Raw genomic sequence first — 27,447 nt, forward strand, 5'->3', positions numbered from 1 at the left:
AAGCTTAAATTAACTAAACATTCCATCTCCCACTATCCCATAATGAGGCCTACAAAGGCAAGGGTTACTGTGACCCCCATCGCCACACCTTTTAACTGCTTATAATACTTATTGTTAAACAGAAAAAAAGTATTTTCTAACAATATTTCCAGCAAAGTATTATACATTATAATACTAGAATCACTTAAAACAGTATATTTATGTAAAAAATAAGTGACAAACTCCATTCCCACTGTCTGTGGTATAGAAGTATATAAAGCCTGAACATCAGCAACTGCCATATAAAATTCTTCTTTGTTCAATTGTAAAAATTGATTGCTGCAAGAAAATAGATGAACACCATCTAAAAAGGACCACGAGTCCTTAATATAAGACGTTAATTGCCGAACAAGTGGATACTTTAGACCAATAGTGGCAGCAAGGGGGTCCAAAACTGAGCCATTGGCAGCATATGTAGATAGGAATACACAGGGTTTGCTAAACAGTTTTGGGCATATTCTAAAGGATTCTTGGCACTGTTTGCAATGACTAAATAGGGTGGATAAAAGTGATTTGAACTGGTCATGTCTTACCATTGATGTGGTAAATTTATTTTCAACAATACCTCAAGAAGAAGGGTTGGAATATTTCAGGGAAAGCCTTTTGAGAAGCAAACATCTGACTGTTGTAAAGTTGAATTGTTGCGTCTTTCAGCGCCACAGCGGAACTCCGGTCCGCTAATGATTGGCAGTAGATTTTTACATGCCGAGTTGCCAGCCCTGACGCACAACCTTCAGCGAAGGTACGCCCATTCACACATGTCTTCTGACAGAAGATGCTCTAGCTGAGAATTGAACGGGACAACGTCTTACTGTGAGGCGACAGTGCTACCGCAGCACCACCACCACGACATATAGTTGAATAATGTAGTTAATTTCATGGAACTTGTGCTTAAAAACAACTACATGATATTTGAGGGAGAATTTTACCATCAAATATCAGGGGTGGCAATGGGGGCTAAATGTTCCCCCATTTTTGCTTACTTGGTACTTCTGCATTGGGAAGAAATATTTATTTTTCCTACCCCTTTTTTTGAACGTATTGTAGTATATAATCGTTTTTTGAATGACATACTGATTCTGTGGAGGGGAAATGAGGATGAAGCCAGGAATTTTGTTGAATATTTAAATTCAACTACTCCGTTTTTCTCTTTTACGTTTAAGTGGGACAATAAAACAATAGATTTTCTAGATATAAAGCTTACTAAAACACTGGAAGGTTTGGAAAGTAATATCCATAGAAAAGAGACATATAGCAATTCACTGTTACATTTTTCAAGTTGCCATCCACTGCATCAACATAGAAGTGTGATTAAAGGACATATTATCACACTTTGTAAGTAATGATATGATATATCAAGTTGAGATGCATAACCTATTAGGAATGTTTCTAAATAGAGGTTACCCGTTGAAACTGTTGATATCAGTCAAGAAAGAGGTGATGAAAAGAAGGCAGACATCATTTAAACCTATTTTGACAAAAATTTGTGGGATTATTGATGTAATGGAAAGAATTGAACCTTCTGGTTCTAAATTGTTTGATTCTAGAGCTCTTGTCTTGAAATACAATCTCCAGACATCCAACATTATAGACATTGTTGGAAAATCTTGGGACTTAGCTTTTGATATGGATACTAAAAAAGAGTTAGGTCAGACACCAAAAATAGTATTTTCAAGAGGTTTAAATATAACAAATTTATTAGAGAGATCAAAAATAAGATTTACAAGTTCACAAATGTATAAATGTGAATCTTGCAGGTACTGTAGATACATTAATGATGGACCCTATGTGACTGTAAGGGGTTATAATAGAATAATTCCATGCCCAGGTAAATGTTGCAATTCCAAGAAGGTTGTTTACTTAGCAACATGTATATCATGTTCAGGTTTTTATGTGGGGAAAACCATACGTAGGTTAAGGGAAAGGATAGCAGAACATCAGAGAGCTGTAAAAAATAAAGACAATCACTATGCATTATATTTGCATTCTAAGATTTGTGTCAATTTTTAAAAGTTTATATTTTTTGTAGTTGACCGAGTATTGACAAGTGAAAGAGGTGGTGATGACAATGTTAGAGCTGAGTCTTTAGAATGAAAATGGCAGGTGATACTAAATGCAACAACTTACCCTGGACTCAACGACCACATTTCTGTCAAGCCCATCTTAACATAAAGGGCAATGGTTGTTTGAAGTCATTTTGGTTTTTGGGGGGTAAGATTTGTCAAAATCAAAATTAGTTTTTAGTAAAAACATTAATAGACAAAAAATAAGTATACATATATATATATATATATATATATATATATATATAGAGAGAGAGAGAGAGAATGTTTATGGGGGAACATGTATATATAAATATATGTTTTTTATGCATGTGTCTTGGTGCAACAAATACTACAATGTGTGTTAATGTGATTGACAATCAAGCAAGAAAGGTGACTGGTTAATGTGGAAGTGGAATTCAGTGTTTAAACAATGTAATTGTATACTCCTTTTACTCTGAAGAAGCCATTAATTTTGATGGTGAAAGCGCTTAGTATTTTGGAGCCTTTTTAGCTCTTCATTAAAAGCGGCTTGGTGCAGTTCATGATTTTTGTTTGTTTATTTAATTGAGAAGAAATGTTTGGCTATTAAAATGAGTTTTAGCTTGTCTTAAGTATTACTTCTTGAGCAGAGAATTTGTATTAGTTACAGACACTATGCATACCTTCCATGGTTTTACTGACAGGCAGGCATTTGCTCAAAGTGTGCAATGTGGGCTTTACTACTACAGCTATTCCAGTTTAAAATAGCTCACTACTAGGGGTAACAACATCTGAATGCAGATGACTTCTCCTGGGCCTACACCCCATTTGCAGATATTAGAACCAGTTGTTTTATGTAAGGTGAAATCATGTAATATAGTGGCTTCTTAGCCGGTTTTAGTGAAGAAGGTAGAAAAGCCACATGGTGTATTGTTGACAACAGAATCAGTTGTATATGAACAATTAGCTGAGAAGGTTTATCAGGGTTGATTTCCTCTAATCACAGAGGAACTTCTGGGGAGGACCCCCAATAACTTTGAATAGAAGAAGATATTTTTTCAAGCTTGGAGATGATATCATGTGAAAGAAAGTTGTTGGAATGCTTGACACCTGCGGAGTTTGCCTTGCCTGTATGGGAAGCTGTTGGGCATCCTCCCTTTCTGTGGAATTATTACTGTTTCTCCTTTGTAAATGTTAAAACCAAGTATGCCTTGGACATTTTTGACAAGCTCTAAGGGTCTCTGCGGTATACAGAAAGGACCCCATCCTGAACTCATATTTTCCAAAAAGCTTTTAGAGCTCTTTTAAAGACTGATTTTGTTCATCTTTTCTGCTTTCACTTGTTTTTACAAGAAGAACAAGGGCATGTTTTTGTTCACCTTCACTATAAGTACAAAAATGCTGAATCTTCAAAAACTGATTGGCTAATGTTTAAGAGTGTTTATGTGAGCATTTTGAAAGAAAATGCCATATATAGTTATAAAGGTGAAGAAGATTTGTGGGTAAGAAGAAATGAGGCCATTCAGCAAAGAGGTGGATGGATTGTGTGAGAGAAGATCTGTGACAGTCAGGCATGAGTGTCGATGAAGGCAGGAGTGTGGCATTGAATCAAGAGAGATGGTGACAGTTAGCACAATACCCCAAGCTCATTTTATATATATATATATATATATATATATATATATATATATATATATATATATACAGATAGCTAGGTAGATATCATTAGGAGACCAGGCGGAAACTTTAAGGTGTATAAGCAATATTCATCAAATAAAAATAAATCCAGTTAAATGTACAAGCATTTTTTTTAAATGCTGCTATCCATGTAGAAATACAGTGAGCTATGAAAAATATACATGCCATAATCTATAACGAAAGGCAAAAATGCCATGGCCAATAATAATGAAATGCACAGACTATGTATCCTAATACTGATGCAAACTGCTGCTTTCCATGGAAATGTATAAATATATAATGAACTATAAAAATTTCATAATGAATTATGCAGACTGAAAGTTCTGTACGCTAAGAATACTCAATCAGAAGACAATTTTTTCTACCAATTTCAGTTGCACTCAACATATGTCTCAGCCTATCATGTCACTTAAAAATCCTTGCACCTGATTCGTACAGGTGACCAAGGCTTCAAGTCAATCCCAATTTACATTTCCTGCTCCTGTCATCTTACCCATGCAAATTACCAGCTTACACCCAAGCCAGTCACATAGGTTTTAGCTGCAGGAGGTGAGCTACAACTGTAGTATGATTTTAAACTATTGTTTTCTATTTTTTTATGAATCTGAAGAAAGTATAAATTCAGAACACCACTGTATGGGATTAGATCTGATTAAGCCCTTTGGGCAAAAGTACTCAATGAATGTCACTTTTGGAATAAAGGATCACATTAAGGGGCAACTGCACATGACGTGTTACTAGTAGAACAGCCCATAATTACAAATAAACTTGTCTGACAGACAACCTTTGTTTTAATAAATGTGGGTACAGTAATTAATAATGAGGTCAAAATAACCTTTGAGGCATAATATAAACAAAATTGTTTCTGGATATGATGTGTCAGCAAAACTGCATGAAAAGTATCATCTGCACTTTAAAAGTGATGCCTGTGAGAGGGAAAAAGGAGAAAAGAGAAAAAACTATAATGAGGAACCACAACTGAATAAAATTATATAAGCTAGTTAAAAAGGCAGTTCTCAAAATCTGAGGACAATGTATTGTCACCTAAGGCAGAGGAAAATATATCAAGTAAAGCAGAATAAAGATATCAGTGAAATATATACTACTTTTCCTGGAAGACTACTAAAAAAATATCTTTTGAATTTTTTCTGCATTGTTACTAGCTTTTTAGATTGTTGACATAGTACGAAAATGATAGTTCTTTTACATTCCCAAATGAATGGTTTATTGTGCATGTTAAATATGATTAATGACAAAAAACATTTACAAATGAAAATGAACAATTTTAAGAAATGTTTGCTGGTGTATTATTATTTATTCAATACTTAATGTTTCTCCCTCCTGCCACTAGTACTGGAACGAAAGATATCAATGAGGCAAAGTAGAGAGGAACTTATCAAACGGGGACTACTGAAGGAAATCTTTGAAAAAGGTAGGGTCACTATTTTTTCTGTAGTATTTAACAAAATATATTTGTTCTACTTTCACTATTCCAAAATGATTTTACGATATGAAAAATGGTTTATGTTATTCAAGTACAGTTTTGGTTGTTGTTTGTTTAGCTCACAGTATTTTTTATTTCTTTGACTGAAATAGTTGATACAGAAATCCTTCTTCTTTAAAACATATATTTCTGTTTCAAGAAATAATCAAAGCAGCTAGTCAGATAAACACGAAAACAATCATTACTGAACTTATATGATCAGAGAATCAGATGAAGGAGTGTTTTTAAGAATTATGCTAAACTGCACTCACTTGTAATGTTATGTTAAGCATTTCTATGGATTTAAAGCATTTTTGCAATCATCATATAATTTCATTTTATTTAGCTGTAAGGGTGTAAGAACCTGAAATTAGCATGACTATTACACTGAATATTTGCCTCATGGTGTATAAATATTAGCACCCATTACAGGCTGATATTGTCTATGTTATCATGTACAGTACATAGGCTGTAAGAGCTATGTACAGCAAGGTATTAAAACAGGATGAGTTTAATTAAATGCAATTTCATATTAACATAATTTTGCAACCATTAAAACAAAAGTATTTATAGCAGATAATATATAAATGTTGAACTGTGTAGTTTCTCAGTTGTTATGATGGCATGGATTTTCACACTAAAATGTGCCCTTTCTGTACAATAATATGATAAATGTAATACATTAGGTGTGAATTATGTCATTTGAAAACATGACTGCTCCTAGCAGCTATGAATCCTCAACACACTGCTGTCATGCAACATGTGGGTTCACAGTAACCAGTTTACAGCAGTGTATTTCCATATTCAATAAAGCTGTTCTATTCTTCAGTGGCATCTTTTTCTCCATACTGGGGTCAATTGCTGGAGTCTGCGAAGAACACTTTTGGCTGACATCAAAGAGTGAAACAATACAAATTTCATGAACTTTAATCGTACTTTGACTTAGGAATGGGGTGCATTCCTGTCATGATATTAGAAACCCAGAAGAGTTGCAGAAATTAAAAAAAGATCAAGTGTTCCCATGGAGAAATACTACATTCCTACTCAGCATGGAAGATACTCAATTTTTGTGATAAAAGTAAAGTTAAATAAGTGCAGATTATTAAGGATTCACATGGCTAATAATTCTTGGTTTACAATAAACAAGCTCAACACTTCACCTTTTAGAGTTAAGTCTAACAGTATTTGAATGTCACCATGTTTGCCATTATTCAGCAACATTAATGCATTCCAGGTGATGGGTAACATATCCAGATGGTGTTTAAGACCTACAGACCTATCTCAAAATCTGTTAAGAAATCTTTATCATTTTTAAAAGGTGCACACAGAGAATGAATTGATATTACTTGTGGGCACTGTATAGAAACACAAATATTACAGTGGTTTAATGGATAAGGCATTGACCTCCTAAGCCAGTTATTATGGGTTTAAGTCCATCTAGGGTGATATAATCTTTGATACAAGTAAAGCTTCAGGGAGGTGGGGTTGGCATAATGGTTAAGGTCTTTACCTCACAGATACAAGGTACAGGATTTGATTTTGATCTCTGATTATTGGCTGGGCTTGTAATAGTCTGCAGACTGATAGCCTAATATTTACCTGTGAAGTGACTCAACACTGTATTCCTTTATATTCTTGGATTAAGTTAATGGAATTTCTGTTTACACATTATCAAAATACCTTTTTATTAGCATCATTATTAGCTATTAAATTATTACATTCTCTATTCATTTATAACAGCTTATTCTCAACCACCTGCTGGTTCTTTTAATTTTTTTTTCCTTTTTTTGAGTAGTAAATTTGCTCCTGGTGTTGAGCAGTTTGACAGTTTTGTACTGTTTGTAAACTGAGTAAATCCCATTACCATTTATTGAGAGAATGCCATATTTTAACAGAGCTATCTTACTCCTCTGTAATTGTTGAAAAACAGCAACTTATTACATAACTGCAAGCATATTTTTTTCTCCTAAGCAAAAACGCAAAGTTACTTCTGCCAATCTTAGTAAAATAAGAAAAGGAAGAGAAAAAGATTTGCTCAAAATAGTGATAAAAATATAAAATATAATGCACAAAAATCAATGTTAAAATAATATATGACTTGTATGGGAAGCCTTCCGAGACTGTGTTATGTACCAGTCTTTGATTAAAATGATGAGGCAGTACACAAGGGCTGTAATAGGAATGTCTATCCATGCTGTCTTTAATTTACTTGAGTTGACAAAAAACATTTGTAATTTCTTTATGCCATAAGGAAACTCTAAATATTGCAATGTAAAGCCTTTACTTGGTAATATCTATAGGAAAAGCAGCACAGTCTCCACCTGTTTGTAACATGCAATATTTCAAGCAGCTGAAGAATAAACCTCTATCTTTAGAATACAGACATTTAACTATAAAAGTCCTTGGTTTGTTAGAAACAGAGTTTACCTTACTAGCCTATAGAAACTGTCAAGCATTATCTCAGAGCAAATGTTAGATGGATTCTACAAGTTAGTGTCCTATGACTCAGAAGGGGACACACACATTAAGTGGTCCATGTCAGATACTTCCTATGTATACCTACCTGCTTACCACACCCAGTGGTTCTGTAAAGCCTGAATAACCATAGAATATCATCAAAAGGTTGCATCTCCAAGCTGATACTAACTTCAATCTCAGTCATTTTAGGACTCAATGTTGTGAAATAATCCCCTTTTCAATACCTAGATCTACTGCCTGTTTATACAGATCTCAGCAGGCCAAAACCAAGTAAATACAGCAGAGTTAAGCAAATAATCTGCCATTACTTAGTTCCCATATATAAAAACACAACATAAGTCAGAGCCTTCCCACTATTCACAAATAATCTGCCTTTAGTTATCTTAGATAAGAGCTTTTGTTTGAAGACTTCATCAGATCTAACACAGTAGAGTTTTGACTTAAAATGCATGAACTTTGTAACGTAGCCTCACAATGTAGGAGGTTTCACAGTAGCCCAAAGGAGGGGGATGAGATGGAATTCACTTGGGCCCAGTTGGAATAGCAAAACAGAGGAGGAGATTAAAAGCAGACCTTGAAATACATGGAAGAAATACCATAATTTTCATATTGGATGTGAATTGCTGCTGAGAATCTTTTTAAGTTCAAAACAAGATAAGATGCAGTTGTAAAACCTCCTATTACACTCATTCCAGTGAATATAAACATTTTCTTAATATCGAGATAGTAGGAAAAAAATTCAGTACCTCTTCTTTTACAAAGAGTAACACAAATGTGAAAACACATCCATGTACATGTTACCAATGTAGTAGTATGGTTTTGCTTCTTCATCTTATATTCAGCCTATAGGAGAATGGGTCAACCTCTTTTAATGAAGCTTGTGAGTCCCTTTAAACCATAGGTAAATGTGTAGTTACCCATGGTTAATAATATTGCAAAATTTGACAAGTATTTCATGTAAATCCAAATGGCTTCCCTGGCTGTCAAAAGAAACAATTCATCTACTAAAAAAGAAATAGAACCTGGTCTCTTTATCAAAGCAGTAAAAGTAAAAAGATTATCAGTACCTACCAGCAACTTAGGAATCAAACTAAAAAACTAATTAAACAGGACAAAGAACCTGCTTCCAAGCAAATCAGCTAAAATACCAGCATAATCCCAAAAGATTCTGGCAAACAGTTAATCTCCTTCTTAACCCAGGGAAACCCACTACATCAACCCCAACTCTGACCAAAAAAAAAAAAAATGAGTGTATAGCCACACAATTTAACTCTCACTTTATTAACTCAATAACCTCTGTACTCATCAAAACCCCTAATACACCTCTGACCATACCTCAAATTCTTAACAGCAATTCTACCCTTCTCCACCTCAAACCAGTCGAAACAAGCTATGTTAAAACTCTTCTTTCCAAATGAAAACCTTGCACATTAGCTGATGACCAGCTACCTACTGACTTTCTCCAACTAGCTGCTACTGCCATAGCTTACCCTACATCTTTTCTCATTAACTGCTCTATCTCTGAATAGTATGTACCACTCCTGTGGAAAATATCTCACATAATACCCTTACATAAAGGCGGACCCTCTACTGACATATCCAACTATAGACCCATAGCCATTCTGTCTCCATTTGCCAAAATCTTAGAAAAATGTATACACAAACAGATCTTAGACCATTTCCTGTCAAATAATCTATTATCTAATACACAACATAGCTTCCGGCCCAGGCATAGTACCAGTACAGCAATAATCAGCTTTACTGATACTGTAAATCAACTTAAAAACAAAAAAACAACTAATCTGTGCTACCTTCCTAGACATGTGAAAAGCATTTGACGCTGTATTGCATCAAATACTTCTTAACAAACTAGTTTACTACCACTTCAGCCCTAAAGCCCTAAAAAGGTTTCATAGCTACCTGTCTGACAGAAAACAAGCCACTTTATGGGACAATAACCCCCCCCCAGGTCCCTATAAGTGTTTGAGTCCCACAAGGTTCAATCCTCAGCCTACTTCTGTTCACAATTTGTACTAATGACCTTAACACTGGAGCTAACCCAGCCTCAATTGTACAATATGCTGATAACACTTCCCTGATCTGCTCAGCCCCCACTATCAAAGAACTCCAAGAAGAAACTCAACCAGCCCTCCACAATATTGAAAATTACCTAACACTCCATCAACTTGTACTTAACCCCCAAAAAACAAGCTTATGGTCTTCCATCATACCCCAACATCTAATAATCTACCTACTATCTCTATTTCCTCTTCCAGTGGCACTATAATAGAGCCCATTGAACATACAAAACTTCTTGGTGTCACAATTGATTGTGGACTTAAGTTTGATAAACACCTTGCTCTAACTATTAAAAAGGTTCACATCAAACTGGGTTCACTCTATAGGGCTAAAACATATCTCACTGACCATGCCAAACTCGCAACAGCTGAAACCCATCTATTATCGTCCCTTCTATATTGCTCTCAGATATTTACCAGTCTATGCAAATCTGACCTAAATAGTCTTGAATTTTGCTATTAAAAAATTGCCACATTTACTACTAATCAGTCTCAAAGATCTCACCATTGTACTGCCCTTCTTCAGCTAAATTGGCTAGAGCTGCCTTATCTTCTTACCCTGAATCAGCTACTAACCCCTCATACAGTCCTGTACAAATCTGACAACTGCCTTGCGCTATCTGATCTTGTCCAACCCTATAGTAGCCTAACATCACTTAGGTCTGTTAATAAAATATTGTTGAAGGTTAATAAAACCCAAAACTCTTATGGCATCTCCTTGTACTCCCATATCATTGCCAAACAATGGAACTCTCTACCACAGTATATTCTGTCCATCAATGATGCACATACATTTAAACACACCCAAAAGGAATATTTTTGTAGACATAGGCTTTGCGCTTGTTCTCACCCAGGCTAAATACTTTAACCCATAAATGTCAAACTTCTTTCTTTACGCCACCCTTTCTCAATATCTCCTGAGTATTTAAGCCTTCTCACTCCCAGACTGTGCTATATTCTCAAGAAAAAAAAAACTTGCTGTTTAGACAACATGTTATGAATCTTGCAATTGTATTTCTATTTGTATTAATTTATGCACTGTAGTCATTGTAATAGCCATATGTCAAATGTAAAAAATATTGTAATATTCCTTGGAGCTTTTCTCCCTGGGTCTCCACTGAGAACTGGCTACTGACCCAGTCGGCACTACCCGGTTAACAAGTGAAAATAAATAAATAATAAATAAGTCATATGGGTAAACAGATTATCCATTTTCCATATCTAACCTATGACTACAAGGCTGAGTATGCTAAGAAAAACATCTATGCATTTCTAAACTATGTTTAGAATAATTGTTAATAATTTCTACTTCAGAAAAAAAAACAAATAAAAAACATACCTAGATGTCAATTTTACTAGGTAAAGTAATCTCTGTTCCTCAGGCCAGTATTAGTTGACAGAGTATCGAGAATTAGTTCCAGAGTTTAAAATGAGTCCTAATGTTGCCAGCCAGGTGTCTGTATATAACTGCATTGTATTTTGTGAAGCCAGAATTTTTAATATTGTGTCTGTAGTCATTCTCTCTTATCCAAGTCAGATTTTTATTATAATGTAAAATATGGCTGCCGTCTGCAGACATTATCATATCAGTAACTCACAGGCATGGGAAACCAGTCCAGAAACCTTAATAGCAGTATAGTATGGAAACCTGTGACAGGGGATTAAATCCAGTGTATATATCAGCACTTTTACTCTTGTAATGAGCTTCATAAGATTTAGAAAATACTCGATAGTGAAACATCAGTTAGCCAGTATTGTATGCTCCTGCCCTTTTTGTAGATAAAGAACGGTTCAGAATCAAACATCCCACTGAAGAATCTGCTTCCTTTAATGATGCTCCAGTCATCTGACACTCATCCATTTAGAAAAGTTATTTTTAAGCTAGGAGTTTGTGTTTTAATGGACTGTCATGAGACTTAGCTTTTCTTTTAAATGGGAGCGCATTCTTTTCCTGTCAGTTTAAAAATTATTTAAAGTAATCAGAAAACGTTTTTTCTCTGTAGAAATTTTGTTTATTTTACTTTTGGGGCTAACAGTGTGTTTTGAAATGCTTTTTACTGTGTTTATTTGTGAAAAAGTTACTTTTAATGACTTTTAATTTTTACTATCTTTTACTGCTTGTTTCCCCTGAAAGAGGCATAATTTTTGTCTTAACCATTGAACAAACTATCAGTCTCCACAGATTTCTGATTCAGACTCAGAAGAGAGCTCAGTTTTTGATTCTCCCTCTGGGGGTTTCTCTTTCTCTGTGACTATTTCCAGAATATGCCAGTGTTTTCAGTGGGAGAAAATATCAAGGTTTCTCAGTCCCTCAGAAAAAATATGAATTGTTATGGAAAGAATTTCCAGAACCTTGATCAATTCTCCCAGTTTTGTCAGCTTTGAAGAATGGGTGTGTGTGTCACTGCCTGCAGCTTTCCTGGTATCAGCCTGCAACCACTAAAAAGGCAGGTAAAATACATAAAGTTCCTCAGTCTTCTACACTATTCCTACACATGACCCAGCAGCTATAGCTTTAGTTAATCTTACTACTGCTGAACATTTAGTTAATTCCAATCCTACTCCTTCTGATAAGGATGGAAACATTAATGATAAGAATGGGGGAAAAAGTGTATGCTTCTACTAATTTGATTTTCAGAATTTTGAATCATTAGGCTCATGTGTTTAAGTTATTCTGACTAATTGTATAAATTTGATGAATATTTTGTCTCCAGTTTCTTCTTTTGGGGAAAAATTTGCTTTAAGTAATTTAGTTTCTTCCATTGTACAAGTCACCGCTCATTGTTTACAGTGTATGTATGACACTTGATGCTGCATTTTCAGAACCTGCCAGAAGACGTGAAAAATTAGATTTTAAATTCTTCTTTTGACAGAGATTTAGTTTTGGTTTTCTGCAGAGGTGCTCAAAATGTGTTGAAAAGGGTACATTGATACAGGGAATTTCTAAGATTTTTCAGCCCTCTGTTTCCATCTTTTCTATGGGATCCTGTAACCCCTCATCTAATTTTGGAAATAAAATAAACAGTCTTAACAAAATGTAGGTAAACAGATGTTTAATAAGAAATGTCAAGGAGGTTTCAAAATTAATTCTCTATCCCTTAAAACCAAGGACAGTCCAACAAGTCAGAATTTTTATTTCAGAGACCTTGTTCCTCCTCCCACACTGGCAGTCCCTTTTCACTTCCAGAAAGTCTGAATCTCCACTCTTCTCTTTGGCAATAGATAGTTTCAGAGAAATATTTACTTAAAATAATTCATCAGGGTTACAGATGGCAGTGGGCAGAAATCCCTCCTTTTCAAGGGATAATTCCTCATCAAATATTTTTTCACCTGCCAGTCACATGCTGTCCCATGGAGTGATAGAACCACTTCTTCCTTATCAGGTTGGGTTTTTATACAAGGATGTTTTTATAGCCAAAGAAAGAAAATGTTTGGAGGCCAGTTCTGGATATGTCTTTCCTTCTTTCATTCTTTAAACTTGTTTGTGGTAATGCCCTGGATCAAAATTATGCGATGCCACAATCTGCTACCTCTTTTTCCCCATTCAAATTTCCTGGTAATACTAGATTTAAGAGAGGCTCATCATCACATCCCTATTCATCCAGACTTCAGGCATTTCTTAAGGTTTTGTGTGCCTGGGTCACATCATCAGTTTCTCTGACTTACCATTTGGACTATCCAATGCACCAAGAGTGTTTACAAATTGTCTAGCTTCAGTTACAGCTCATTGCAGGCTACAATGTCTTTGCTTCTTTCCAATATTTATATGACTTTCTTATCTTTACAGAGTCTTTTTCAAAGTGTCATGAATCTCTCACTTCGATGAGAAATCTCTTACACAAGCTGGGATTCCAACAGAACATTCAAAAGTAATTGGTGATGCCTTCACACAAAATTGTGTTCCTGGGGTGCTAGACAGCTCAGTTCAAACAGCTTTTCTTCCATTGGAAAAATAGACAATATCTAGATATATTTCTAAGGCTTTCCACTCAGACTTTGGTCAGTGCAAGAGAATACCTCAGGATTTTGGATCTCATAGCATCTGGGATTTTCATGATACACCTGGCAAGACTCCACGTGAGAAAGATACAATGGTATCTGAATTCTGTTTGGTACCCGCACTAACACCTTTTGTCTTTCAAATCCCAGCACTAGGGTATGTCAAAAGAGAGATCACATGGTAGTGACAGCAAATATCTTTAAATCCAGGTCTCACCCCTTTCAAACTCCCTGCTCCAAATCAGTCAGTCACCACAGATGCTTTGGACTTTTCTTGGTGAGCAATTTCAGGAAGGAAAAAACTACAACATGTGTGGGCTACCAAGGTTAGACACAAACACATAAATACAAAAGAGATGTATTTCCTGATGAAGGCACTCAACTCTCTGAATCTTCTTTGGCTCTGGGGCCTCTTCAATGTGTTACAGACAATACCACAGTCATGTGGTACATCAATAAGCAAGAGTGAATCAGGTCATACCCCCTTTGCAGACTAGCCATGTTAGCTTGGAATATAGCTGCACAACATAATCTCATTCTACAAGCATCCTACATTCTGTCAGAGCAAAACTGTATGGTAGAAAAGCTGAGCAGGAAAAGTGCAGAACCTCCTGAATGGAAACTAGATCAGGGGGTCTTCCAAGATTTGTTCTATCTGTGGGGGATCACCAAGTCAGCCTATTTGCCTCCTGTCTAAACAATCAGCTGGCAAGATTCTTCTCCAGGATTCCATGCAAAAAGACATAGAAGACTGCTGCTCTTACTTTGCCATGCACAATATTGTTATCCTTTCCACTGATATCCAGGATACTTCTGAATATTAGAAGGAATACCCTGAGATCATTGTGGTAACTCCCGTCTGGCCCAAGCAACAGTGGTTCTCCCTTCTTTTGGAAATGGCCAGGGGCAACTACCACAGGCTTCCTCACAGAATGGATCTACTCACACAAGATCAGGGATGCTTAATACACCCTAACCCCAAACAGATTCCACTGACTGCCTAGATGATAGGCTCTTAATTCCCTTTAGGCACCTGTTTTTGAGGATGTGCAGCAGGTACTAATGGAGGTAAGAATGCCTGCTACTAGAAAATCATATATTAGCAACTGGAAAAGGTTTTCTAGTTGGTGCCAACAACATAACCAGCACCAGGTCAAGGATGTTGTTCTCTGGTTTTACAATTTTGGTGTGAGTTACTATCTTATGGCCTTTCTTCCTCCTCCATAAAGGTGAATTTTTCACCAATTTCAGCATATCTGTTCATCGATCCTCCTCTTTCAATGCATTCTCTTGTAAAAATTTTTTTGAAAGGGGTTTTGTTTAAGACATCACCAGGAAAACTGGTGCCCCCTCCTTGGGAACTTAATTTTGTGTTGGAGAAGCTAACACTTGTTCCATTTGAACCAGCTATTCTGGCTGACTTGAGTTCTTAACACATAAACAGTTTTACTGATTGCTCTGAACTCTGTAGGAAGAGTATCTGAGTTGCAAGCTCTTATGGTGAGTCAACCCTATTTCATTTTCCACAGAGACTGTAGTATCTGTCTGTACTTTAAGTCAAACTGTCCATCTCCCCATTTTCTTTCCTGAACCTAATAGTATGGAAGAAAGGCTACTCCATACCTTGGGACAATTTGGATATTATCTTGGCAGAGCTAAATCTTGCAGATCTTCATTTCAGTTAATCCTTGTAAATCTAAGAAGAAGGGACAGCAGACTATTTCTAAATGGTTGTCTAAGGCTATTTATCTTTTGCTATACTCACCACAACAAAACTATTCCAGCCAAGGTCAAGGTCCACTCTACCAGAGGCTTGGCTTCACCTTTTTGGAAAGGGTGAGATTCTAGAAGTATTCTTGAAGCAGCACTATAAGCTTAATTCATTCTCTAGGTCTAAATCAGGCTTTGCTAGGACCATTCTCCAGGGGTTCCTGGACCCTCCTCCTTCCACCTCCCAGATGTAGTAAGCTATAGTAATCTACCCATATAGATAAGGCTACTGCAGCAGTGATCAATACGATGAACATAGCATAGTTGTGTAAGTACACTTACCATAACAGTAGATGTTCATATAATTACTATTGAAGAATCCACTGCCTCCCTCTATCCCCCCTTATTTTTTTATTTTACCAGAGTATGTATATACGTACATATTTTAATCCTATTTACCTCCCTCTTTCAATTGGCATGAAAGTTCTGAAGGGCTTGGCTCCCAATCCTATCTTTTTAGTCAGCTCAGCTTGATGGTATGGGCACATTGAAGGTGACATGAAGCTTTGAAAGTTGACTGGCTGTTGTATCCTCTGTAGGATATAATTCATATAGCTAAGGCTACTGTAGCAGTGATCATTCAAACATTCACTGTTATGGTAAGTTTACTTACACAACTGTACTTTATTCAAAAGAGCAAAGACCAGTAGGATACAAGAGAGAAATTAAACTTCTTCATACCTTACTGTTTATCAGTTCAAACAGCAGGCCACTCATGCACTCAGTGTTACTTTAAAAACAGAAAAGGTATGCACATTTACCTTATTTTGTAACAGAAAACACTTGACAAATCCTTTACTGCTCCATCATGTGGTATTCATTTTCCCAAAAGTGGCCTTTATTTTGGGGTATATTTAGCATTTGTTGCAGTCTTTTTTTAGAAACTCATTAACGTATACAAATATAAAAAAAATTTTTTAAATAAACTATGCTTTTTATTCAGGTACTCCAAAAAGTAAAAAGCAAGGAAGAAGAGTGAAAACCTTGCAAAGAAACACAGACAAGCTGATTTCAGAAAAAGCATTTGAGGTTGATTTTGCTGATTCTGGTAATGAAGTACCAGAAGAAGTACCAGGAATGAGCAAAACCAACCTGGAATGCTTTTCTGAAATCAGCTTGTCTGTGTTCTTTTGCAAAGTTTTCAGTCTTCTTTCTTATTTTTTACTTTTTAGAGTTACTGAATAAAAAAACGTTCTTTATTTAAAAAATGTTTTTATATATTTTTATTTTTTACATTTTATTTTTTAAGTAAAATACAACAGTAATTCACCAGAGGGAACCAATCATTATGCAATACACAATACTTTAGCACCCTGGACAGCTCATTGCATCGAGGAACATAACAGAACCACAGAAAGACAAAGAGACAGAGCCACAAAGCCAATTTCAATAAAAAGCATTCTAATAACTAATAAAACTATATGGGCATGGCCAGCATTTTTGCAAAGCCACAACATACAAAGCACATTGTCTTCCATCTAATCAGGGTATTATAGCAGACACACACACACACACACACACACACACACACACACACACACACACACACACACACACACACACATTCAACAGCCTCTCTCTTCTTTTTGAACTTCTCCAGCTGACTAAACTAACGCCTTGCTAGTATGCTAGCTTTGTATTTATGCAATTGAATCTATTGGTCTGCTAATCTTTATCTACTAGAGAAAAACAAAACAAACACCAAGGTTTCTCACATCCCAAATGAATCAATTACCAGTTCATATAAGTTCTATTATCACCAAACCTGCTTTTAAAACATTATGTAAATTGCATGTAATTTTTTTTGTCAAAACTGCAATTTCTATGAGCTTAATTATTTCACTTTTGACAACCCAATAACTATACTGATGGTTAATATTCTAAAACCCTAAGCAAACATCTACTGGTTCTCTCCAGCTGAAGAATTCAGCTAGAACAGTAATCTTCCTAACATCCTAACATCTCATGACTACCCATAGTAAGTCAAACAGCTACAGTGCAGAATTTCTTTATGGCTGTTAAGATGGACCTCTTGTTAACTCTCATGTATTACTTTGTACATTTTTTTGTTTGTTTAGCTTATTGATGAGTAGTATATAAGCCCTTGTATGTAATTTAAAGATTTACCTATTCAACACATACCTTCTGTTCAGCATTGCAGCTCCTCACTTGAACAACTTGCATTGCAGACTAAATAGAGTTACTACTGTATTTCTCTGTTGTCAAGCTATGTGTTGTACTAGTGTGTGTGTCTTATGTCTTTTTCTTCTTAGATAGCCTCTGAAAATGGGTCTGGTCTGTCAGGGTTACTTGTGTGTGCGTGTGTGTGTGTGTGTGTGTGTGTGTGTGTGTGTGTGTGTGTGTGTGTGTGTGCGTGCGTGCATGCGTGTGCGCGTGTGTGTGTGCATCTATCTATATATCTGTATTTATCTAGCTATATAATATATAAAAAAAAAATATATATATATATATATGTGTGTGTGTGTGTGTGTGTGTGTGTGTGTGTGTGTGTGTGTGTGTGTGTATATATATATATATATATATATATATATATATATATATATAAAGTGAAAGCTATTTCAATTTTCTAGTAAGAAAAGGATATGGAATGTTTGGGGTATTCAGAAAGATAAATATAGTGGCTGAATATGTGTGACATGGCCTGCAAGGGATTAGATATGAATTAGTACTGACAGAGCATAAATATGTTGGGGACATGCTGCATAATGAAGCTGCTCCCACAAAAATGGCAGTAGTCCACTGCACAAGTCAGTACTCTGCACTATAAGAGGTAGCATGACTTGGGGCTATCAGCATGTAGGTTTCATCACAGAATCCTCATTCACAGAGTCATGACCATTTCATATATGCTATATGGGCAGAGCTGGAAGTCCATATAAAGGCTACACATCAAAGTGCTACTGGAATATCCTCCTTTGCTACAAATAAAAAATAAATAATTACCATGTTATAGTCATGGGAGCAGAAAGACTCCATACCAATACTTTAAAACCTACCTTACTATGACTCAGGAAAAATGAAAACATAGGAGCAGAAAGACTCTCTACCTATAATTTAAGGCTTGCATACTAATATGTATAGGAATGGAAAGCAGACAGGAATACTGGTAGTGTCACCATACTGCAGAGACAACTTAAGGGTGCATGGCTGCCACAAATAGTTGTCACGCCTCAGAGATGTCTGCATGTTAACACTGAATATCCTTGGTAGGGATATATTCAACTGTACTGGGGTGGAGAGTAAGGGCACTTGGAGCAAGCAGGGCATTTTGCAAGGCTTGGGGTGGGCCTTCCAGTTGGCAAGAGCACAGAAACAAGCAGAACAGCTGCTGTTATCATGGTGGGGCAAATCCTTCACTGCACAAATACAATAGATTGTTGTCCTTTGGAGGGCAACTGCACAAGCTTCAGGAAACAGGCATGGCAGTTTGCATACTTTTAGGGATGGGGATCCAGGAAGAGAGTACAGAAATATATAAAGACCATATTGCATACCCACATGGAAGTGGATGCTGGGCTTGCAATGCAGTGAGCTAGCACTGTGCTCTAGGTCCTGGTGCTGTGGGCACTGTATGTGAATTACATGCCCACATGTAACACAGTCTGGCACATTGTGAAAGCAGTTTTGTCATAGCATTGTGCAAGGCAATTCCCACCACAAATTTGATGGGGGTTAATGAGGTGGTGGGTGTTGTCCAACATGAATACTTGTGTATGTATACACTGATCCACATATGTTCCCACATTTGTAGTGCAACTGTCATGGCACCAAAAAGAAAAAAAAATAGTAGCACATGGAATAATTCTCCTCACAAAAGACTGAGCTTTTGTTGCAGGCCCTATGCAACTTACAAGGAGAATCCAGGAGAACGATAAGCAGGACAAGGCCTTCAGGGTCAAGATGTGGCAGGAAATGGTGCAGCAAATAAATTCTGTGGATGGACACAACCAGACAGAGTTGCAGGTGCATTGCAGGGTCACCAACATGATGTTCCATGCAAATAATAGGCCACATGATGTAGACACAGACAAGTCACCCACTGTGGCTGATCCAGCAAGACATCACCAACTGAAAGAGACTGATCTGTTCCTTATAACCTTTAGTAAAGAAGCTGACAGAACAATAATTGTGGGTGGGGACTTGATGTGGTACCTGGCCTGGTTAGGACTGCATGAGTGTCTGTTGGGGATGCAATAGGGAAGTTGATGACAAATTCCAGTCATGTAGAGCATTGGCAGCACACCAACCTTGTTTACTCAAATATGACCATGTGCATTACATTCACCCATGATCCGTAGATCAGCAACTGCAATACTTGCACCACAGGTTACAAATGTCCATATATTTGTACTGGACACACTAAGTGAGCTGTGTGACTTGCCATTGCAAGCAGATATTGCCTACAAATTTTTTTTTTTGCCCATGGGTCAGGGTGTCACTTCAGTAGTGGCAATCATCTAGAGCTAATGTTCACGCATGTTCTTTCATGCTACACACACACACGCACACACACACACACACACACACACACACACACACACACACACACACACACATATATCTGTGGGCAAGTTAGTGTTTTCAGTCCTCCTACTGCATGGCGAAAAATACATAAATGCAGGTAGGGCATTCAAACTCCACAGAAAAGGCGCCCTGGCTGAGAATCAAACTGATTAATGTCTTGCTGTGAGGTGAAAAAACTATCTGCTGCACCACTGTGCCACCCCTTGACATGACACATTGACAAACATATGCCATACTGTCATCTTGTCAGCTTATCTGTTAATATTGAATTAGCTGTATGAACTATGTCCTTTTGTAACATGTGAAATGTAACTTGCAATTATTGGGGAGCTTTTCTCCTCGGGCCTCCACTGAAAACAGGCTCTTCTTGGCCCAGTGGACTTCCACGGTCATCAGACTTAAATAAATAAATAAATGATGCATTTCTGTTACCCAGGGACACTAAGCCTTCACAAACAGAATCTGTGCTCATAGGCTATGTATATTCTTGGCATACTGATGGGGATCACACATGTACCAACTTATACGTTAAGTGATCTGTATGTTTCACAGTTTCTACAGGGAAATATCAGGCAGTACAGATGTGTACATGCCTGAGGTCAGCACTTTGGTAGATGCTGATAATGATGATGATGCTGCACATGATACATGCTGAGGAAGTGTCCCCCATCCTCACAGTTGGGGAAGCAGCAGAGGCCTGGGATGGTCCGCTTGTATCACCTGTCAATCCCACACATGGTACACAGACAGCACAAAAGCTGCCAGGATCTGGGGGATACAGACACACACACACACACACACACACACACACACACACACACACACACACACGCACACACGCACACACACATATATCCTTGGAGAAAGAGACACTGGTGCCTTTGGAACCCTGAGGCTTGTTTATTCCTTGATGTTGGTGTTTATCCTAGACATCAACCAGTAGATGTAAAGGACTGTGATCTAGACAGATATATATATGCTAATCAGACCATGTCAGAGATACTCAGTGTGCTCTTTAACATGTATTACAGTGTCCATGGCTTCTATGAAAACCACCAACCACTGCAGGGAATGACAGGTCGTTTAGTAACCATTAGTGGATCCCTGTGGCTGATTGCAACTGGCAGACTTAAGATGAGAAACAGCTGTGTACTGCAGACATGCATTGCTACCTTACACAGATGGATGGCTCCACCACGGCTTCCATCCCTTATCGTGGATTCTCACATGGATGTGGACGACACTCATCTGGTTTCACCATCACCTCCCACACCAGAAAATGAACAATCATGTGGATTTCAGTGATGCTTGTGTGGCTGTGAATGATAGTCTTTTTGCTCCACTGTCACTTTTACCCCTGGCCATAGATGGTCATGTGGCTATGGATGACTCATTTAACTACAGTGGCTGCACCCCAACAGATATCCTACTCAGGCTCCCATAGTTCCACAGTGGCCCACTCACTATTATTTGTCACCCAAACAAAATATACCCCTAGTTGGTTAGAGTGTAGTAGTGGCCATCCACCTGCCTCAACCATACAGCAAAGATCATTGCAACATTCCTGCATATACATTCAATGTTTTGCAGCCTCCAATGGAGCACAAACCACCAGACCTGAGACTTCAGGGACAGATGGTACACACTACTCCCCTGGAAGCTTCACACATCACCTAAGGACATGATCTCTGACAGGCACTACCCATGACTTTTCCACTAATGGTAACATTATTGTCCCATGTTACTGTATTGCCACACCTATACAAATGATAATGGCTGTGTCTTGCCAACCCCTCTGACTTTTGTAGGTATTTTAATGTCTAATTCATGGCATGGCTAGTCTGTATACTGGAATGCATAGCATAGATCTGAAAATGCTTGTCGTGTGTTCTGTGTTTATCTGCATATTGCAGTTGTGTCCTCGTCAGACTCCTCACCCTACTCCTCCTCCTCTGCTGACACAGGTATGTCATCTAGTGCTACAGTCCCCTCTTGTTGTACTTTTTCCATTGCACCATGTTGTGTAGCATGATGCAAACTACATATCTTACTGCACACCTCAGAAACATAGTGAAATGCACAACCAGATGTATCCAGGCAGCAGAAAGCAGACTTTGTCACTCACGATACACATTTGATGATGCTCAGTGTCTGCACCAGTGGAGTATTGTACACCATCTCTACATGGGAGCTTTCACAGGGGACTTTATTCATGGCTTCATTAGTCTAAGACATATGCAACATCACCTGTAACACAACAGTAAAACACCATTATGAGTGGTCTGCTACCTGTATTCATGTGGGTGTGCATTCATGTCCAGTAGAGTTGGCAATGTGCACACCTACCAACTAGATGACCCTATGGAAAGTCCCCTAATATGAAATGCTGATGCAGGTCACACATGCACCAGATGTGACAGTAATGGGGAACTGTCTGGATGTTGCAAAGATACATTGTGTATAATATCCTATGCATTACACACCATCTGGCAGTTGGTGGAGTGGAAACCCCTTTGGTTAATATATGAGATGTCAAGTAGAGCAGGTGAGGCCTTTATAGAAATGTGCTTGCAAGCAATGACTGCTAGGACCTTAGGGAAAGGAGCTGTGCTGTAGAATGCCTGTATAGTGGTGGTTCTCTCATCTGTCTACATATTCTCCTCCACATGCCTCAACAACATATAAAAGAAATGGTTTAGGATTTGAAAGCCTGAGAGCTGCAAAATTCCTAGTGTGTTCCCATTTGTATGTTGCAAGGTCCCCACAGCAAGAATAGCTAATGCTACATAAACCTTCTCCACTGGGCTGTGTATTATATGCATCCCCCATGAGCTTGTGTGAATCAAGCAGTTACCATTTGATCTCACCCCCCCCCCATATGGTAGTGGACAACTATATCTTGGTCATGGAAGTGCAACAAAATGGACACCAGCTTCCAAAGCTGCTGGTAACTCATGCTGACTAGCTAAGCTAGTTGTTACTTCTAGTTTCTTAGTATAAGCAAAAACATGTTCACTGACAAATGCTGTTGTACAGAAAATCTGATTACCATGGCTCATTGAAGAACTTTGGTACATTTCTGTGCCATGACCCTATTCTGTGCTTTCATTATTTGCATATGTATTAGGTCTTGTTTGCAGGTTGACCATAATTTTCATGCATTATGCACTCATTTAATACATACCACACTATTTTCCATGATAGAGTGATCACTGTGTATGTGTCTCTGAATCACTCCCCATGATTTGCTGTTCACTGTTAAATTGAAATTAACGGCAGGTGGCACAGAGACAAACTGACTTACAGCTGTATATTTGTAATTGCTGACAGATTTAGTGAAACCAGCAGACCAAGCATTACTGTGAGATCATAAACATTTTCCTTATAACACAGATATAACTGTCAGGTACACTGCACTTCTTCAGCTGACTCGGATTACAAAAAACGTCCATCAAAAAAGTCTTTACAACCAGTTTTATAGTTTTAAAACGTTGTCCTTGATGAAAACATAATTTTCCTGTATTGAAACCTTCTTTGTCTGTATCCTTATCTCAGTCTAGAACAAATCAGCTCTCAGCAGGGCGAAATGTTCTTTCAGAAATGGTGTTTCATTGATAGGATAGCTGTAACTTTTTCTGCTGTTAGCCATTTCCCTTTAGCTTGAATATCTGTGTGCATTCAACTGTTTAGGATATTTAAACAAGCATCTGTTGTCAATGCTATTTCTTACAAAAAGCATTCAGAAGTATAATACTTTTTGTTCTACACAAGCACTTTTTGTTAAGCCAATGCATCACATGCTATTCTAAAAATATCACACTGTTGTTATAATTACCAAACCTCTGTTATTGTGAAGGAAAACTGTGATATAAGTATATCTTCTATCAAATGCATGTTATTGCTATGAGGGATACAAGTATTATGCTTGTATAATTCTGTCAGTCCCCCCTTTTTGTTTTGAAAACCAAAAACATGTCAATCAAAATTTAAATCAAACTTTGAATCTTACAGAAAAATCATGTCTCTATTATTTATGTTACTTTCTTTACCACCTGCATTAGTTACAATAGATACTTGACTGACAGTTTTTTAATACAAAGTTTAATACACATGAACATTATTAGGATCAACCAAATAATGGCTACTATAACAATTACACTGTAATAATGTTTTTCCACCATTCTGAAAATAACCCATTTAACCAGTCAGTCCAGTCACTGTTGAATGTCTTTCTAGCCTTTTCAGATACTAGTTGTATTTTACTTAAATGTTGCTTTATGGATTCTGTCTTGTCTGGAATATAAGTACAGCACTCCTCGTTGACCAGCACACAAAGACCTGTTTGCTTCTGCTGCATTTACATCATGAATGTAGACCTATGATTGATCTAATGTGCCAGTACTGTTTCCTCTAATTCTCTCTTTCTCCTGACATTCTTAGTTTGCCTTCAAGTAATTCTTTAATTAGTCTCATTGATGGTATTACATACCCTACATAACAGGTTCCTTCCCATTCCATAGGAAGCCATTTATATACTTTTGTATTGCAAATGTAGTATTCCCTAGCTACTGCGATATTACATTCACTGCCCCCTACTGGTTTTGATCCTGTCTATTGTCTACATATACTTTTTTTCAGAACTGACCTTACTTTTAAGGTTGAAACATCTGTTCCTACTAATTACTATTAATAATTATTATAATTATGAAGAAGAAGAAGAAGATTATTAGTTACTAATTTTGAGCAAATATTTAGTATACATTCTCTACTCTTAGGAGCAATAGTCCAATCAATTTCTTTGCTTTGCTCTTTGGCTATTTCTTGGCATACTTCCTGCAGATCTTTTATCCATGGTTGATGCTTTGCTTTTAACTTTAAAATACTGAACTGTCCCTGCAACTCGTACTTTTAAATCAGTCCTGCACTATCAGTGAATCCTCTTTCAGCCCACATTGCCACATATAGTCTCAGAAAATTTACTACATAAGCACTGTCACTATAAAGATTTACTAGATGTTAATGCTGCAAAACATTTGTCTCCCTTTTGCAATGTCACTAATGTAAAGCCAGTGTAGTACTTTGCATCCTTCCAGAAACATGCACCATCCACAAGCACTGTAGGAATGTTTGACTAACCCCTTTCAGTGATTTTGTTTATCTCGCTGTCATTTAGGAAAGTTTTGTTTGTCAAATGTGGAGTTTGAACTATAACCCCCGAGAACATTGTCAAATACTTTGTCTTATTTCCCAGTAAATGGTCAAAAGCTGTTTAATGCAAGTATGACATCCTTTTTTTACAGGAGTCATTCTCCTGCTACAAAAACTAAAATGTATTAACTTAGTGTCCTTTCCCTGAGATGCCTCCTATGGCCAAGACTGTAATAACATCACTGAAAGTGTGTCTTTTCCTGCTGCTGCTGCTTGCAAAACAAAAGGTAATTTACTGGTGGGAGCTATCAGCTCCGTTGCCTACACCAACTTCTGCTTTAACATTAAACACCTTTCCTTCTATGCAACTCCATTGTAGAGTCAAATATTTTTTATCTGCCTTATGCAAATCCAAAAGTGTCAAAAACGTTGGCAATTGCAGAATGCCCCTCACCCTTTCCTAACAAGCAGTCCTTCTCTGTCAGTCTGATAATGGTTCCTAGAAATTTTACTTTTTGTGACAAAACTGTATTTTGTCTTTGTTTATTTTGAAACTTGCCTCTTGCAACTGTCTCAAAACTTTCCTTAGCTGTGATATGTGTTCTTCTACAGTCTCTGACTGAATAACCTTGTCATCTTTACTCACATCCTGTAAGAATGTCCCTACTATCTGATGAAAAATGACAGGACTCTTCTGAAAACCCTGAGGTAAACCACTCATGACATACTGTTGATTTTCAAAGGTAAAAGCAAACCTTTGCTATTCCTTTTTCTGAAGTGGTACTGCAAAAACCCATTTGCTAAATATATTACTGTAATGTAATCCCTTGCACCTCCCATGTAATTGGAACTTTTAATTTTCCATGGTCTGTTTTAGTCTCTGCCTATAAGGTCTGAAATTCTTTCTCTAACTTGTATTGTCATGCACTTTTTGGTTAATACTCAGTTCACTTTGACCCTCTATGTTATCATCCTGCAACTTTTGCTTCCTTTTTGACCTATTTTTTATGAGTCCCTTGCAAATTCTCCTTTCTGTATCTACCTGTTTTTCCATTTTCTGTACTATACACAGTCCTGCTTGATACATCCCAGTTTTCTACAGAAAAAAAACATGCAATTTGTCTATCATCAGAGCTTCTCATAGCTGGAGGGGCTGATGCCACTCTCAGTATGTCCCTTTTCTTATCCCACCACCTTTTTTTTACATCCTACTGCACTTACTATTTCAAACTCGTCTTCATCAGTACCAAGAGAAAAACAAATGTTATGCTTAAAAATATCTTCGTTATCATGCTCGGCCTGTTCTAGCATCCTCTCAGAAAATGTAATATTAAAATACTCTAATAACTTTGTAGTTAACTCTAATGGCATGTCCGTTCCTAGTACAGAGCTGCTACACTTCGAATTTTTAGCTCCTGTAATCTTTAGGTTCATAGGTGTGTACTAGGCTAATGGCCCTGGAGCCTTTACAAGCCTAGCCCATAGGATTACCCTGGCATAGTGCCACTCGACCTTAGTTTCCAGTGCCTCTGTCGAGTAGAGGCACTGGAGTGATCCCTGGGGTAAATTTTTGAATTCCCTCCTCTCATCAAGATTTCTCTTGAAGAGGGCCAGTGAGGTGCTCTGTCTGACATGTATGGGACATCTATTCCATAGCATGGGCAGTCTCTGGGTTATGAACCTGTCCCTCCAGCACATTCTGTTGATTGTGGTAATGAGGTTGAGGTCTCTGGAGCATGTGGTGCGGAGGGATTGGAATTTCTTTAGATGTAGCATTCCTAACAGAGCTGGGTCAGACATGGCTTTGTAAGTCAAGCAGAGATCGCCTGTAAGTAGGCAATATGAGACAGAGAATAGTTTTGTGAGTCTGTCTTTATAGGACAAGTGTTTAAGGCCTAGGATCCTCTTTGTGAGGTACTTTTGCGGCCTCTCCAGTTGTTGCAGGTGTCTAGTGAGGTACATGCCAAATGGGGCATTGTACGCAATGATTGGCCTAATGAGGGAAGAGTAGAGGGAGACAATGACCTCTTTCTTCCTGGATGAAAAACCCTTAGTAATGAGATGTGTCACATAGAAGGACTTTCTGACCACAGTGGCAGTGTGGTGGTCAAAAGAGAGGTTGCTGTCAACCTGTGTTCCCAGATCTCTTATAACGCCGTCTGTGTTCAGTGGACTATGACCGATG

The 27,447-nt window shown here is 37.4% G+C and overlaps 1 protein-coding gene across 3 annotated transcripts in view; it reads left to right on the top strand.

Annotated features, from left to right (window-relative positions):
- The window catches only part of PHACTR1 (phosphatase and actin regulator 1), a 1,877,004-nt gene that overhangs the window by 731,020 nt on the left and 1,118,537 nt on the right, over positions 1-27,447 (top strand). For all 3 annotated transcript variants that reach the window (XM_044064898.1, XM_044064897.1, XM_044064899.1), the window contains one exon: positions 5,113-5,193. In XM_044064898.1, the coding sequence (XP_043920833.1) occupies positions 5,113-5,193 (81 nt within the window). The remainder of the gene's footprint in view (positions 1-5,112; positions 5,194-27,447) is intronic.

This window comes from Protopterus annectens, chromosome 3.part0, assembly GCF_019279795.1.
Source record: "Protopterus annectens isolate FY-2018-M chromosome 3.part0, PAN1.0, whole genome shotgun sequence".
Lineage (NCBI taxonomy): Eukaryota > Metazoa > Chordata > Ceratodontiformes > Protopteridae > Protopterus > Protopterus annectens.